The 15,478-nt window shown below is 41.5% G+C and overlaps 1 protein-coding gene across 1 annotated transcript; it reads left to right on the top strand.

Annotated features, from left to right (window-relative positions):
- Nucleotides 1-10,529: 10,529 nt before the first annotated feature.
- Nucleotides 10,530-11,806, top strand: LOC115735462 (histone H2B.2-like). Its single transcript, XM_030666706.2, has one exon. The coding sequence runs from the start codon at nucleotides 10,589-10,591 to the stop codon at nucleotides 11,519-11,521; it is 933 nt and encodes a 310-aa protein (XP_030522566.1). The 5' UTR covers nucleotides 10,530-10,588; the 3' UTR covers nucleotides 11,522-11,806.
- Nucleotides 11,807-15,478: the final 3,672 nt, after the last annotated feature.

Genomic DNA, 15,478 nt, shown 5'->3' with positions numbered 1-15,478 from the left:
CATGTCCGAGTGTGAATTTCAAATGCCAACCACTACGTTCAACCACTTGGAAGAATTGTAAGTAGTCGACCTGGAGAAAACTGGCCTTGCTTACTAAAGTAGAAGCCCTCTCAATGATTAAGAGAGCGGCTTGACCTTTTAATATTTTTTAAATGAATTGTTCTGGTTTACACCGATCGAGGTCACACGCTCAACAAAAGTCAATACATTTGTTCCTTTTGGTTCCATACATGGAGAAAAGCTAAGTCTTAGGAACTTCAAGGGGGGGAAGAATCCGAGGTGCTGATCCTCAGCAGAAAAGTTATTGGGAACATGGACAACTAAAGAATATATCGATAGTGGATTCGGGGAAAAATTGTCCAAAAAGTCTGAAATTTATCATATGGCGGCCAATTGAATATTAAACCTTTTAATTGTATCAATTTAATTCTAAACCTTTTAATAATTTGCTAATTCAATCATAAACCTTTCGGTTCTGTCACCGATTTATCAAATTTTGATTGAAAATTGTTGATATGGCGGTCTAGTGAAAGACAACCGTTCTATGTGGCACGGCTAGCGCCAATGTGAAATTCATTTTTTGATATTTTTGTTAATTTTTTGAATTTTTTATAAGTCTTTTGACTTTTTTTCTTTTTTGTTTCTCTTTTTTCCTTATGCTTTTTTTTTCCCCCTTCTTTCTCCGGCTAGTCATTGCGTTTCGACAATGGCCCATGACCGATCAAAGGCAAGGGCCGGCAAGGTCGACCTCGCCGACCTTGAGCTAGGCTTGCTCTAGCTAGATCGAGCAAGGGCGAGCCTTACCCGAGGTTGGCGAGGCCACTGGCGAGGGTGAACCTCACCGGATTTGGCGAGGGAAAGCACCCGAGGCTAGCGAGGCCACTAGGAAGTCGTCCTTGCCAAATTTGATGAGGGCAAGCCTCACTAGTGGCCGGCCAAAGGGAGAAGGAAAGAAGAGAGAGAGAGAGAACAAAATCAAAAAATTTATAAATATTAAGAAAGATTAAAGGCAATTTAGGACAACCGGCAATGACTAGACTGCCACATTAGTGGTTTCAAGGTAGAATTGTCGAAAGGACTACATTTAGGAATTATTAAAATATTTAGGACTATTTCGTAAATTATGAAAAGTTTTAGGACTATAGGACTATATTGACAAGTTGTCAAAATGTTTATATCAAAATTGGCAAATTAAAAGTTTTAGGACTGAATTGGTCGTCGTACAATAGGTTTAGGACTTTTTGGACGATTTTTCTTAGATTCAAGGGCACTTAGTGTTGAGGTTGTCCCACATCGGTTGTGGAAGGAGTTACTGGTCGGTTTATAAATGTGAGGAAAAACCTCATCATTTGAGCTAGCCTTTGGGGTGAGCGAGACCCAAAACCATCCAACACCGGTATTAGAGTCCAGGTTACCAACAAATCTAGATCCAACGATCACACGAGAGAGATGCTGATTGTCGCTCCTTCGACCCAAGGCTCAATGTGTGAGAGGAAGATTAGGATCGGCGCACAATCACAATGAAGTAAAACGAGCGAGAATTTTATCCTGGTCCATCCTTAAACTTGGGTTATGTTCAGCATAGGGTTCCACTATAATTAGCAACCCGCACCTTTCGTTAGATCACTCAATTACAAGCGAAAAAAAGTATATATAGCAGCGGCTATTCATGAGCCCAAACCCAAACTACTAATAAAAAATTACGGATTTCAATCGTAAAAACTCTCTAATGTCCAAAAAGTGTTGCCCTCTTAAGACTCCCGTGCAGGCAGCTCCCTCGGACCCCACCTGCTCGGCGTGGAACGGGACTCACGTACTTTTCTATTGCGGGGGAGTATGAATCATATCCCAACACTTAGCTAAAAATGGGAATATAATATTAGTGAAACCCATGAAATTTTTACGGATTGAAATCCTCTTCATTCAGACCTAACCGGTTCGCTTCATCGGCGCTTTCTTTCTCTTCCCCTTTTTCCCTATTTTACTACTTCCGAATCGCTCCTACATATGCACCGTGGCCCCGCCAATGACATCGTCTATCTGCGATCACCACGACCACCCGAGCACTGCCTGTGTGTGTGCATGCATTGCTACCAGTCATGCTGGATCACCTATCTAAGTTGTGACCAAATTAAGCCATCTAATTCATATCCATCGATTTTCACATAATCAAGTAGTTGATTATATTTTCTGTCATAGTATAAACTAAACGATACGATCTGTGAATAGATTATATGTGAATTTACATGTCAATATTTGAGTGTTGCGAAAAGTTCGGGAGCTTTGGATTTTACTAAAAAGCATAGTGCTTGAACCGCAAGAATAAAGAGTCTTGTTTTTCACGTTGCTCAGCCGCACGTATTGACCGGAGAAGGAAGAAAGTCTTCCTTTTAACGAGACGACTGGACTGTAGTCTATACCTTCTTGCGGGCGAATAGTTGGACTAGCACTTAGGCCACTACTTGCTTACTCCTCCTAAGCATGCCTCTCTTTGAAAGTCGCCGATTTTTTACATCGACTCGGGATCCGAAAGGGTAAATTTTACTGCGGTAAAAAAAAAAAAAAAAAGAAAAAAAAAAGAAGCCGAGTGCGCTAATTGTGCATCTCTCATTTCTAACACGCGAGACACTGGAGCATAAGACAAAGTTTTGCAGCGAAACGGACGTCATCTAGAGGTTTAAATGCGAGCTTATTGCTTATCCAGGGAAGTGGAATCGTCTCGTCCCAAATACAGTTTTGTATTGTTGGAAACATGTACCAACTTTAACGAGTCATTCGAATCTGAGAAATAATAACTCCACGTGCATAGTAAAGAAAGCACATTCTTGTTATACATACACTTTACATTACCAACTGGGGCCTCCAGCCATTGGTGGAGACCTGTCGACCCACGCCAGTTACTGGGCTAGGGCCACAAAGCCCCCACCAGCAGCTGGTGAGGCTCGCGGCCTCTCGCCGACCTCGCACACGGCTGGTGAGAGCCGCGAGCCATCTTCTAGCTTTGAGCGATCAGTTTATTACTCAATTGGCATAATTGAAGGTTTTTAAGATTGAATTAGACAGTGTAATAAGTCTAGGATTTTTTATTTTTTATTTTTGGGCAATTTTACCGGAGGTATTGTGAAAGGCGTAGTGACTTACACGGTGATTATTGACCTGACGGTGAAACCGATGTCGTCTATTTCGAGTATTGCTTTGATCAACAAGCTCAACGTGAAGGGGATTGGGGTTTCGGAGGAGAAGTTAGTCGGCTTGAGAATGGATGAGGTAATAAGCCATGCATGCCGTGGGATCTTAGGCTTTTATGGATTTTATAAGTGCCCGAAAGCATGCGTGACAAAACTTTATATTTTTAATGTGGCCAAACATGTTTATCATAAGATATATTGTCGTTCTTTGAGACACTCTCGTGTGCAAATTAAATGTTAAGTGTCTTTAATTTATTAGCGCATTTGGGTTTTAAAGAAAAAATTGCCTTCTAAATCGATTACACTTTTTCCAAGTCCTACACATTTTAATTTTGGTTGAGTTCTCAACATTTTACTGTTTTGCCAATTGAGTTCGTGCAGCCAATTTTGGCCCAAAAAACTCCCCGAGGTACAGAGAGAGATGAAGTTTATAGTCAACCTCTGCCTCTCGGATAGCTTTCTTTTCCAACACTTCTATTGAAAATATGTCTCAAATTTGAGCCCATTAAATAAAACCCGACTCAAGATAAGTCGAAATGTTTTGCGGGCGTCCTTCGAAGAAATCCAAGTCTGAGATTTTAAATCGAAGGGATTCTGTTGGATAATGACTTGAAACAAATCGGAAAAAGGAAATATATGAAAATTTAATATCCTAGTGCGTGTTGGAGTTGCACTCAAGAAAAGGAAGTCAAACTTTGACTGGATCTTGGGTATAACCACTTTCTTATTTACGTGCTGGAGTCAGTCTTCTTTGGGCATGCAAATATATAGTGATTGAGGGAGCTTCGTGAGTGGAGTGTTGAAAAAACTGTGGGCGGCTCTTGAAGCATCGCCAAGGGGAGTGCTTGTACGTGAGTCCTCGCGCCGTTCATCCGACGAGTGAAGTTTACTTTGCGAATTACATTCAAGAAGAATTTGTGTTCTAGCTGAGAAATTCTTGTGGTAAGAATTTGTATTTAATTTCTTTATGAGATTGAGAGATTATTTTGTTAGGAATTGGGGGATAAACACTGTGTGCGTTCTTGAATGTAATTGGGGCTTGGGAAATACTGAAAGTGTTTGAGTAACTTGAGTGTGGTTTGTAATCTCCGTGTATCGCTTGTTCTATGGTGAAATTCGTTGATGCTCTCCCCGTGGACGTAGGTCTTTACAACCGAACCACGTACATCCGGTGTCCGATTTATTTTCTTGTTCTATCTATTTTATCGTTCGATCACTTGTTCCGTGCAATAATTGGTATCATAGCTAGGCTTATCAAGTTGAAGCGAATCGATGGCAATAGAAGAAGTAAAAATGAAAATCGACAGATTTGAGGGACATGACTTTGGTTTCTGGAAGATGAAGCCGCACTTGCCCCCGTCCGGAGAGAAACCAGAGATGATGAAGCAAGCTGATTGGGAATTGCTGGATAAACGAGCGCCGGGTGTTATCAAACTAACATTGGTTCATAACGTCGCGCTTAATATCGTTAAAGAGAATACCACAACGGGTTTGATGAAAGCCCTATCAGATATGTATGAGAAGCCATCTGCGATCAACAAGGTTTATTTGATGCGACTTTTGTTTAATTTGAAAATGAGCGAAGGTGCGTCCGTTGCTAATCATATCAATGAATTCAATGTGATCGGTAGTCAATTGAGTTCAGTTGATATTGACTTTGAAGATGAGGTATGTGCTTTGATTTTATTATCCTCATTACCCGATAGCCGGAGTACTACTTTATTCGTTGTTAGTAATTCCTCTAGGTCAATAAGTTTGACGTTCGATGGTATTCGAGATTTAATTTTAAGTGAGAACATCCGTAGAAGAGAATCCGGCAAATATGTATCTACTGCTTTAGTATGAACTCAAATAGATGCGATCGGTTTAGGACTGGTGGTGTTGTCTGTTGGAATTGTGACAAGAGATGGCATCTTAGAAGGAATTGTTTTAAGCTGAAAAATGAAATGGGCAAGGGAATTAGAGTTGAATCTGCAGATGATGTTGCAGCTGTAGCTGATAATTCTGATGGTATCGATAGGGTCTTGTCTCTCACTGAAAATTCGTCATTTGACGGATGGATTATGGATTCTGGTTGTGTTCTTTTCATGCTACACCAAATAGGAACTGGTTTGCTACTTATCGGTGCACGGATAGTAGTAAAGTGCAGTTGGGGAATAACACCGAATGCGATGTTGTGGGTGTTGGTGATGTTAAAATTAGGATGCACGATGGTATTGTGATGACATTAACTGGATTAAGACACGTCCTAGAATTGAAAAAGAACTTAATTTCCTTGGGTGCTCTTGATTCGATTGGATGCAGGTATTCTTCACAAGGTGGAGTTCTGAAGGTTGTTTGAGGTGCTCTTGTGATAATGAAAGGAATCAAGTATTGTGGCCTGTATGAACTTTAAGGCGAGACATTAAGAGGTTTCGCTCTGGAGACGTCGACATCTGTTCAAGAGTCTAATGACTGCTCAAGGAAGACCCGGATGTCCGTGTCGAGGCACAAGTTTAATGTTGCTGTCAAGAATATGCGATCGAGAGCTTTGATCGAAATGGAGACTGGTACGTTAATCAAGTATGTGCAACCTGACAGTAGCATGGAGCCTTGCTCGAAGCTGGTAAATAAATTTTGCATGACAAATGGCATAGTGAAACACCGCACTAGTGCCGATAAACTACAAGTTTGCAGAATTGATGAGCATAACATTACTAGAGACAGCCCATAAAATCTCTCTAGTGCTAGTATGTCTAAGAGAATTCTAGCGGATGCGCTTAATATGGTGAGCTACCTGGTGAACAGATTTTCATCGATCGCGATCGGGTATCGGACTCTCGAAGAAGTGTGGTCAAGTAACGTTGCTGATTATTCTATTTTTAGAATGTTTGGTTGCCCGTGTTATTATCGAGTAAGTGATTATAAGCTCGGTATGAGGGCAAGGTGCATATTCCATGGCTATGCACGAGGTGAGTGGGGTTATCAGTTATGGTGTTCGAATATAAATTCACCCATTTGCAGTAGAGAAGTTACCTTTGATGAGTCTCCAGCACTTCGGGGTAGGAGTGATTGTAGCAATGTTCATACTGATATGGACGGTGTTCAGCTTGAGGTGGAGTTACAACCGGAAACTCCCGAGGTAGCGAATACTAGCGTAGCAATCGACACATATGGTGGTTGAAGCGAGATGGAGCTCGTAGAGCCAACGATTGTCTGAATCGCTAATATTGACAAGGTACGTGTTCGATCTCCCGACAGATATGGATGTAATGGTGGTTTTGCTTTATCTATGGTTAAGGAGCTTGTGCAGAAAGTTTTAGTGGAGCGATTAAAAGTGCATGTGCGGCTGGTATTTTGATGAGGTCCATGGTTACGACGAAGTTCAAGTACAGCTTGGACTTGAAAAACATATGTGGCGATTGAGCCCATTGGGACTATTGGGAGAGTAGTAGCGGTGGGGTTCGGATTCTACAGAAGCGATTGTGACTTAGCTCAAACATCGAGCCAAGGTGGAAATTGTTGAAAATACGTCTCGAATTTGAGCCCATTAGATAAAACCCGACTCAAGAAAAGTTGGAATGTTTTGCGGGCGTCCTCCAAAGAAATCCAAGTCTGAGATTTTAAATCAAAGGGATTCTGTTGGATAAGGACTTGAAACAAATCGGAAAAAGGAAATATATAAAAATTTAATATCCTAGTGCGCATTGGAGTTGCACTCAAGAAAAGGAAGTCAAACTTTGACTGGATCTTGGGGATAACCACTTTCCTATTTACGTGTTGGAGTCGGACTTCTTTGGGCATGCAAATATATATTGATTGAAGGAGCTTCGTGAGCGGAATGTTGAAAAAACTGTGGGTGGCTCTTGAAGCATCGCCAAGGTGAGTGCTTGTACGTGAGTCCTCGCGCCGTTCATCCGACGAGTGAAGTTTACTTTGTGAATTACATTCAAGAAGAATTTGTATTCTAGCTGAGAAATTCTTGTAGTAAGAATTTGTATTTGATTCATTTACGAGATTGAGAAATTATTTCATTAGGAATTGGGGACTAAACACTATGTGCGTTCTTGGATGTAATTGAGGCTTGAAAAATACCGAGAGTGTTTGAGTAACTTGAGTGTAGTCTGTAATCTCCGTGTATCGCTTGTTCTATAGTGAAATTCGTTGCTGCTCTCCCCGTGGACGTAGGTCTCTACGATCGAACTACATACATCCGGTGTCCGATTTATTTTCTTATTCTGTCTATTTTATCGTTCAATCGCTTGTTCCGTGCAACAACTTCTATGTGGAGATGGATGTAATATTAATATGATTGATAGTTTAAGTTTATGTAGTTTTCCAAAGTCTCCAATTTAGGGTTTGTTTCCAGCCTTGTTTCGTAGTGAATTTATGGATTATAATATCTGCTCGAGGGGCTCTCCTTCTTAGAGTGAGGTATAGGTCCTCACCCCATGGTAAGGAAGATTGAAATCTACAACGGGTGGTCAACCGCTCACAAAAGAAAAAAGAGGCATGGAAGCTCTTAAGTTGGAGCTCACAATATCCAAAGTCAGAGCATCTAAAAGAGCGCTTTCACACACCTCAGATTCTCTTATTCATAGGCTAACGAAGAGATCCGGTTCTACCTTTCCCCTTTCTATGGGGTGGGACCGGCGAGCACTCTTTTTGCTTCGACCTCTTGGATTCGATAGCGGGACTCCTCACTAAGTCAACCACGCCGCTTCCATTCTTCAAGGTCCGAGTGTGCACTAGGGAACCGACAATCCTTACATTAAATAAAAATTGGATGGTGATTGGAATGCATTCTAGAGAGGTGCTTGACAAAAACTTCTTGAAACCGAAGCCTCCCCATGGAGCCGTAAGGCGCTTCACTCGTAAGACCTCATTCATCTCTTATCCACCCGAGAGAGACTAGACTAATAGTCAAAGTGGGTGCGCCTTCAGTTGAGGAGAGATGTTCATAAGCAGTGGTTATGAGTTCTCTTGTTCCGGCTTAGAAGAGGTAAGGATTCCTCTTGTACCAAACCTATGGTGATCGAAATGCATTCTAGGGAGGTACTTGACAAAAGCTTCTTGAAACCGAAGCCTCCCCACGGAGTTGTAAGGCAGTTCATTCGTAAGGCCTCATTTATTTTATGTACGTACACCTTTGTTTCAGGGTGGGGCCGTCCTTCCTTTATTTGGTTTTGGCTTGCCCCTTGTATAGGTTGGAAATATGAAGCTTACCAACAAAAACTATTAGACAAAGGGGAAAGGGCTTTTTCAGCTTGCTGCCCGCGGTTGGAAGAGAAAGTGGAACCAAGTATTCATAGTCGATGGTTGGAACAAGATACTGGTCAAACTTAGAGGCTTGAACGAACTTCTTAATGTTCGGAGATCTTTGGGGACTAACCAATTGCTTTACTTTTCAAGAGAAGGTATATATAAAAGGTTATATCGTTGACATGGATGTTAGCCGTCCCACGTAACACCGCCGACACCGACATGGATAATCTGTAATAATATTTTAATATTTTTTTTGAATTCTTAGTACATTTTTATTGTTTATTTATTTTTTCTTTTCTTTTGTTAATATCGTACATTATGGTCGGTGAGGGCCCTTACGCCCTCGCCGTCCACTAGGCAAAGCCATCACGGGCAAGGTAGTCTTGCCTAGATCTAGGCTAGGCGAGCCTCAAACGCTGTCGGGATGGGCTTCGACGGCCACGTTAAGGAAAAGAAAAATCAAATAAAAAAAGAAAAAATTAAAAATTAATTAAAGTTCGAAAAAGAAGTTACCATTATATAATTTTCCACATCAACGCCCATGTAGAATGACCGGTTTTCACGTCGCCTATTTCTAGTCAGAATTAACCAGGTGAACTCAATTAAATGTTTGGGTTTGAATTAGCAAAAGTAGAATATGCTTATATATCATTGGACAATTTTTGTGGTTTTAAAAGTGCCAAAAGGCATAAAGAAACTTTAAAATAGGTATTAGATTTGATTTGGAGTTGATTGTATCTGGGCAGAGGAAGTAGTACATCATTGCCATATGTTAACTTTTACTATTGAAGTAATTGGGCCTACTCCAATCATCTAAAGTTTAGAGATTTTATCTCATAGGACATGTTTGGTTCAGCATTTGGAAGGGGTTTTGGGACTTTAAAGTTCCTTAGCTAAATTAATATAGTATTTGATTCGTTTTTTGCTCAACTTTGAAGAAATGCAATTGCATTTCCAAAGGCCCCTAAAAGCCTTTAACTCAAAGTAACTCTAGAGGTACTTTGCAAAGTTGCATTTCCGGAATGTAATTATAATTTTTTATTTCTTTAATCTTTTTATTTTCTTCTTTATTTTCTTCTTTATTTTCTTTTTTCCTTTTCTTTTCTTTTTTTCTTTTCTCCTTCTTCCTCCTTCTTCCTCCTTCCTCTGCATACTTCCTCCGCCTGCTGCACCTTCCTCCATCAATCGCAGACCTCGGCGAAGGTGGCCACCCGACAATCGGCCATGACACGTGGGTCGACAAGCTTAGCGATGTAAGGAGGAGCTGCTAGATCTCGTCAAGATCTCGGCGACGCTAGATGTCGACTGCGCGGCCCGAGCTTGTTCTCGACCGAGCAGGAGCCGCTGGTCTTGAGGACCAAGACCGGGCTCGAGGTCTGGAATTGTTGGGACGAGTCTTTGTTACTACTGCAAACCTCCGCGACGTGAGCCTCAGTGGATCCGGCTCAAGCTAGCCAAATCCGGCGAGGGTGAGGCGATGTCAAGGCGGGCTCGTGGCTAATCGCCGGCCACCGCTATGGTCGGCTATCGATTGAGAAGAAATTACAAAAGAAAGAAGGGAAAAAAAAAGAGAGAACTTCTTTTAAAGAAAGTAATTAAAAAATCAATTTATTTATGAATGGTTTTTTTTATCAAATTGTTTTTCGTCAAAGTTTTTTTTAATTTATTTTTAAAATATACTTTACTAAATATTATTTACATTTCGAAAATCTCCATTAACTTGAAAATATTTGCATTTTTTCAAGGACATTTTCCTATAGCTGGCCTAATCCCGCTAATCCTAATGATGATGCTGGAAAATTCTTCCGATTACTCGAGCGGCGACCTCTTCCACTCTCTGCGATTATCTTCACGAATCGCGAAAAGAGCAGATGAAAATCGTAAGATAAGAAGCACACAGGTGTCACCTGGCCCAAACTTATCCAGAAACAACCTCTGTCTCTTACTGTTTACTTTTAACCCCACGTTGTCATTCTGCCGCTCCCGCTCTTCGACAAGTGCCCTCCACGTGTCCTCCGTTCAGACAACCGTTTGCAAAAACCCGTCACCCATCTTCACTTCTCCACCATTTTCAAATTGCTTCCGAAGCGAGGGAAAAAGGGAGACGCTCCGATCACTGTAAGAAGAAAGAAAAGCACGCGAACAAATAGGGTCTGATGGCTCCGAAGCGTAAGGCCAAGGTCATCAAGACGACGAGGAAGGTGGTTCAAGAAACGGTCGAAGTCGCTCTCGTCGCAAAAGACCAGAAACTAGGCGCCGAATCCGACGAGATGCTGCAAGAAGAATCAGAAAGCGAGGTCGTGAAGACCACCGTAACAGTGGAAGGCGAATTACCGGGAGGAGCCGAACAGGCGACGGTCGAGATCCCCATCGAGCAGCCTCCACGGCAAGAAACCGTCACTGAAGCACCACGAATGCCGAGACAACCGGAGACGGAGGCAAAAGACAAGACCCACGATCAGAAAACAACGCGAGACGCCAAGGAGGAGGACCGCGAAGAGCGAGAAGAGGACGAAGAGACTCAGAGCCCCGAGGGCACCCCGCGAGCCGCGGCAGAGAGAGAAGCGGAGACTCTTAAGGAAGAGCCGGCTCTCGATGGAGAGAGAAAGAAAGCGCAGGGGACGACAGAGAGAGAGAGACCCGCGGAGAGAACAGAGGAAGAGAGATCCCCGGAGAAAGACGCCGAGGCAGAGAAGAAGCCAAAGAGAGCCAGAGAAGAGGACGAGAAGGCAAGAGTAGGGCGGCGGAGGCGGAGGCGGAGGGTTGGGGACGGAGTCGGGGCGGAGCAGTACAAGAGGTACGTGTTCCGGGTGCTTAAGCAGGTGCATCCGGGTCTTGGGATATCGTCGGCGGCGATGGAAGTGCTCAATGCGTACATGAACGACATGTTCGAGAGGCTGGCCGCCGAGGCAGCGAGGCTGTCGAACTACGCGGGGATCAAGACTTTGACGTCGCGGGACATCCAGGGTGCGGTCCGGCTGGTCCTGCCTGGCGAGCTCGGGCGGCACGCCATCGCGGAGGGGGCTAAGGCGGTGATGAATTACATGGAGCACGACGGTGGCGGTGGTGGTGCCAAGTCCAAGCCCTAACTCCTAAGGATGTTTTCATTTAGTACTGGTCTGCGGTCATTTGACTAAGTCTTTCTTTCTTTCTTTCTTTCTTTTTTAATTACTTTTTGGTGATGGTGATTTTGTATTTTATGTTCATGATTTCTGCGCTTTTATTTTTCGTGGGTGGGCCCCTTAACTCATTTTTTAGTCTGTGTAATAGAGAGTTAGGTCTTTTCTTTTTCGTCAAAATTTTTCGGTCTTGTTTATGTTTATGCGGTGTAAATGGCTTCTCTTGAAACTTGCGTGTTCGCTTTTTAAGCTTAAGTCCCATTTAATTCAAAGTTTTATTCAATATTAGTTTTGACTTTTGATTGTCCACCCGTAATTAGATGAATGTAGTTATGTAGGGCGTAATCTCGCTCGAAGACCACGGGTGATTGAATGAAAGAAGTTTATCCTTGGTCGAAAGAATAACAAGTTTTGCTTGTGATATAGTTGAAATGTCAGGACAGAGATGGGGGTTAGTTTATATATCCCTCAACTTATTGTAAGAGATGCACTTTGTATGATCAGAAAAGGCTTCCGTTTTCATCCTCGGTTTTGGGGGCTTACGGGCTCCTCTCGATCTTTTGGAATGAGGGAAGGAGTCTAAATCAATAGACATTAGTGAACTATCGTTGATGGACGATGCATATGACACGATCATTTCGTCTTGAGGTCTACCGCCAATAGAAATTGCTTACTCTTCTAGTAGCGAAGGAAAAGGGCAGGGCTTTCTTCGTAGTAGTAGGGGGAAGGGTGTCATGAGATCTATGCCGACCGTTGAAATCAAATGAAGGTCGAAAGACCATTCGAGGGAAAGTCTATGGAGGCTAAGGCAAATCAAATAGGTACGGAGTCTAATAATTGTACTACATATTTGTTTGGGACATCTTAACTTCAACAGCTTAGTGAAGCTAAGTAAGAAGCTAACCCCAGTTATCACCACGCTCCTCAACTTGCGGAGGGCCTTAGCGGCTAGGCAAGCAACACCGTACCTCTCTGAATGCAAGGGACGAGCCCCTTTTATCTTATATGACCATTCATGAAATAATGTCGGTTATGCCACATACCGTACGTCGATTTTTTTTTTCCGCTTAGTTCGAGTGTAATTACTCCTTTCCTTTATCAAATTGATAATATTCTTAATACGTTTCACCAACAATCTGACTTCACTTTTTTATCAAATCCCATCAAATATTCGGATCAGCTTGACTCAGAAAATTCGATCCAAACTAGAACATTTTGTTGCCTGGACATCTTTTATGGCTAGGATGTAAGAGACTAATATAGGGGTTCTTCACGTTCAGTCTAAAAATCAAATGTAACATAACATAATGAACCAAAAATGGAAAGAAAGTACACTTAAGGAGAATCATATTTTTCCCACAACCACCGCCTCCCCTTCGGGCTAGAGAGGGGGCCGCCTCTCCGACGGCAATGACTGTCAAGTGTGACCGCATCTCCAAGGATGCCAGGCTGGGGTCTCCGACCGCAAAATTGAGTATCTCCACGATCTTATTCTTTAATCAATTGTTTGGTGTGATAAGAGATCACGTTTCTCGTTCTTTAACCTTTTGAACCTTTTCAACATTTGAAAGGGGTCTAAACATGTTATGAAGTCAAGTTTGATTATCAGCTTTCAAAGAGCTCTCTTGGACAACCTACATGAGCGTATCTTCAACTTGCAAAAAGTGACCGAATAGTTAGATTATTCGGCACTTTTTTACTTACTTGACAAAACAACGAGCAAGGCTAGCGGGTCATTCTCAAAGGATTCCACTCCAAATCAAGACTCTCAATTCTACGGGGTTTGCTTTGTCAATGTTATGCCCGAATTCAATGGCACAAACCTCTACTAGGATCATTGAATAATTTCTAAAGAATCTTAATGTTTTAGCAAAATAAAGTCGATCTTAGCCGCGCCTTGCCTCTACTTATTTGACTTCAAATCCGTAGTTCACCAAACAGTAGATAGGATATAACAAATTTCTTGGATTTCGTATCCTATCCTATTAAATCATATTCTGACTAGAAATCCGAACGACAAACACAACCTAAGTGCTCGTCTCGACAAGCTTGTAAGTCTAATCAACTTCATCCAGTACCCATTTTTTGAGAAAAATTATGGGATAGTGACACAAATAGCCCATCAACTTTGATCCAATGTGCAACGTGATCCCTAAACTTTTAATTTGATCAATATGGTCACCGAACTTTTGGAACATGTTGAACTTAGTCCCTAAACTATGGGAAGATATTCAATATAGTATTTCCATTAATCAAGTTTAGGGATGACATTGGATTTTTATTTTTATTTTATATTTCAGGGACTAAATTGAACATGTCACAAAAGTTTGGAGATGACATTGAACAAATTAAAATTTTAGGGACCACATTACACATTGGGTTAAAGTTCATGGATCATATTGGCCAAATTAAAATTGAGGGACCACACTGCATATTGAATCAAAGTTTATGGACCATTTGTATCATTTTTTAAAATATTATTAACTACGAAAAACGAACACAAAGTCCTTAAACTTAAATAACAGTTGAATTTATTAAACTCGAGCTCGAGCACAAAGACTTGATGCAATTCATGTTCGCTTTAAAGCGCTGCATGTGTTGCATGTGTGACCCGAGTCGAGCTTGAGTTTGGCATTGTATTGACTCGACTTGGCTCGATTATACACCTATTCGGTAGTTAGCCGATACAATACAATGGAAAAGTACCAAAAAAGTCTTAGAAAAATTGCATTTATACAAATTAGGGGTGATTGATTCCAACATAGGTGGTTCCCACCCTAAAACCGAGAACTAGCAGCTAGGGAATGGTTTCGCAAAATGAAAATCGTGAACCACCTGCTCGTTCTACTAACCTACTCGAGAATTGAACCACCGGTTCGATCCAGTTTTTGGTTGGGTCCATGAAACCAGCTCTACTGAGCACTAACATCAACTAAAAAAGCTTGTACACGAGCGAACCAATGAAACCATTCCCAATTTCCCATGAAATAAAGAGACGGACTTGAGCATTGGTGCACTTGCTGATTTCTTAGATGAGCACATATAAAAAAAGAAATCACGTTTACTACAATGAACATCGGAAGATTGATGAAGCAAAAGGATACTGAAATACGTCACACTTCATCAAAAGCTAGAGAGTAGCACGCAAAAGGGGGGAAAAAGAAAGATGAAAACCTTTTAGAAATCTTTCCAAGTTATTTAAGTTCAACTCATGCAACCCCAGACACTAAGCACAAGCTCAACTACTTCGTCACGAGAATCCAGTATGGACACGTGAATCCGATTCCTAGTCTCCACCGCTGTACTATTGGAATCAGAAGCAACTTTTTTTTTTTGTTTTTTGAGAGAGAGAGTTTGAATAAAAAAAACATATACATTATATAAATAACTCTGGTCCGGTTGGTGAGGATGGGTGGTTCTTTCTTGGAATTGGGAACCGAACCAGTACCCGCTAGTTTCAGCAAATTGGAATTGAGAACAGGACCGGCACCCAATGGGAACCATCCAAAACCAGCCAGTTGAGTACGATTTGGTTCGGTTCGGGTGAATCCCTATTTTTTTGCTCACTCCTAATACAAATTTAGTCATAAACCTTTCAATTGGACTAGTTTAATCATAAATCCATTTGTATTTGTGTGAATTCAATCTATCCATCTAAGTTTTGCCCTAAAACACTGGCATGGACGTCGGTGTTAACATGAATATTTTTTAATAATATATTAATAATTTTTTGGTTTTTTTCTTTTTACTTTTTTTATTTTTCTTTTCTTTCTTTCCTTTTTTTTCCTCGCCAACCACTAGGCAAATCCAGCAAGCCCCTGTTGGCCGCTGGCGACTGTTGCCTAGAGCTCTTAGATCAAAATGAAAGGGAAAAAAAGATATAAAAAGTAATAATAAATTCAATTCTTTGAAAAAAAATTGTCAACA

This window comes from Rhodamnia argentea, chromosome 8 (assembly GCF_020921035.1).
Source record: "Rhodamnia argentea isolate NSW1041297 chromosome 8, ASM2092103v1, whole genome shotgun sequence".
Lineage (NCBI taxonomy): Eukaryota > Viridiplantae > Streptophyta > Magnoliopsida > Myrtales > Myrtaceae > Rhodamnia > Rhodamnia argentea.
The sequence above is the reverse complement of the archived record's forward strand: the minus strand, read 5'-3'. Positions and strand labels throughout refer to the sequence as shown.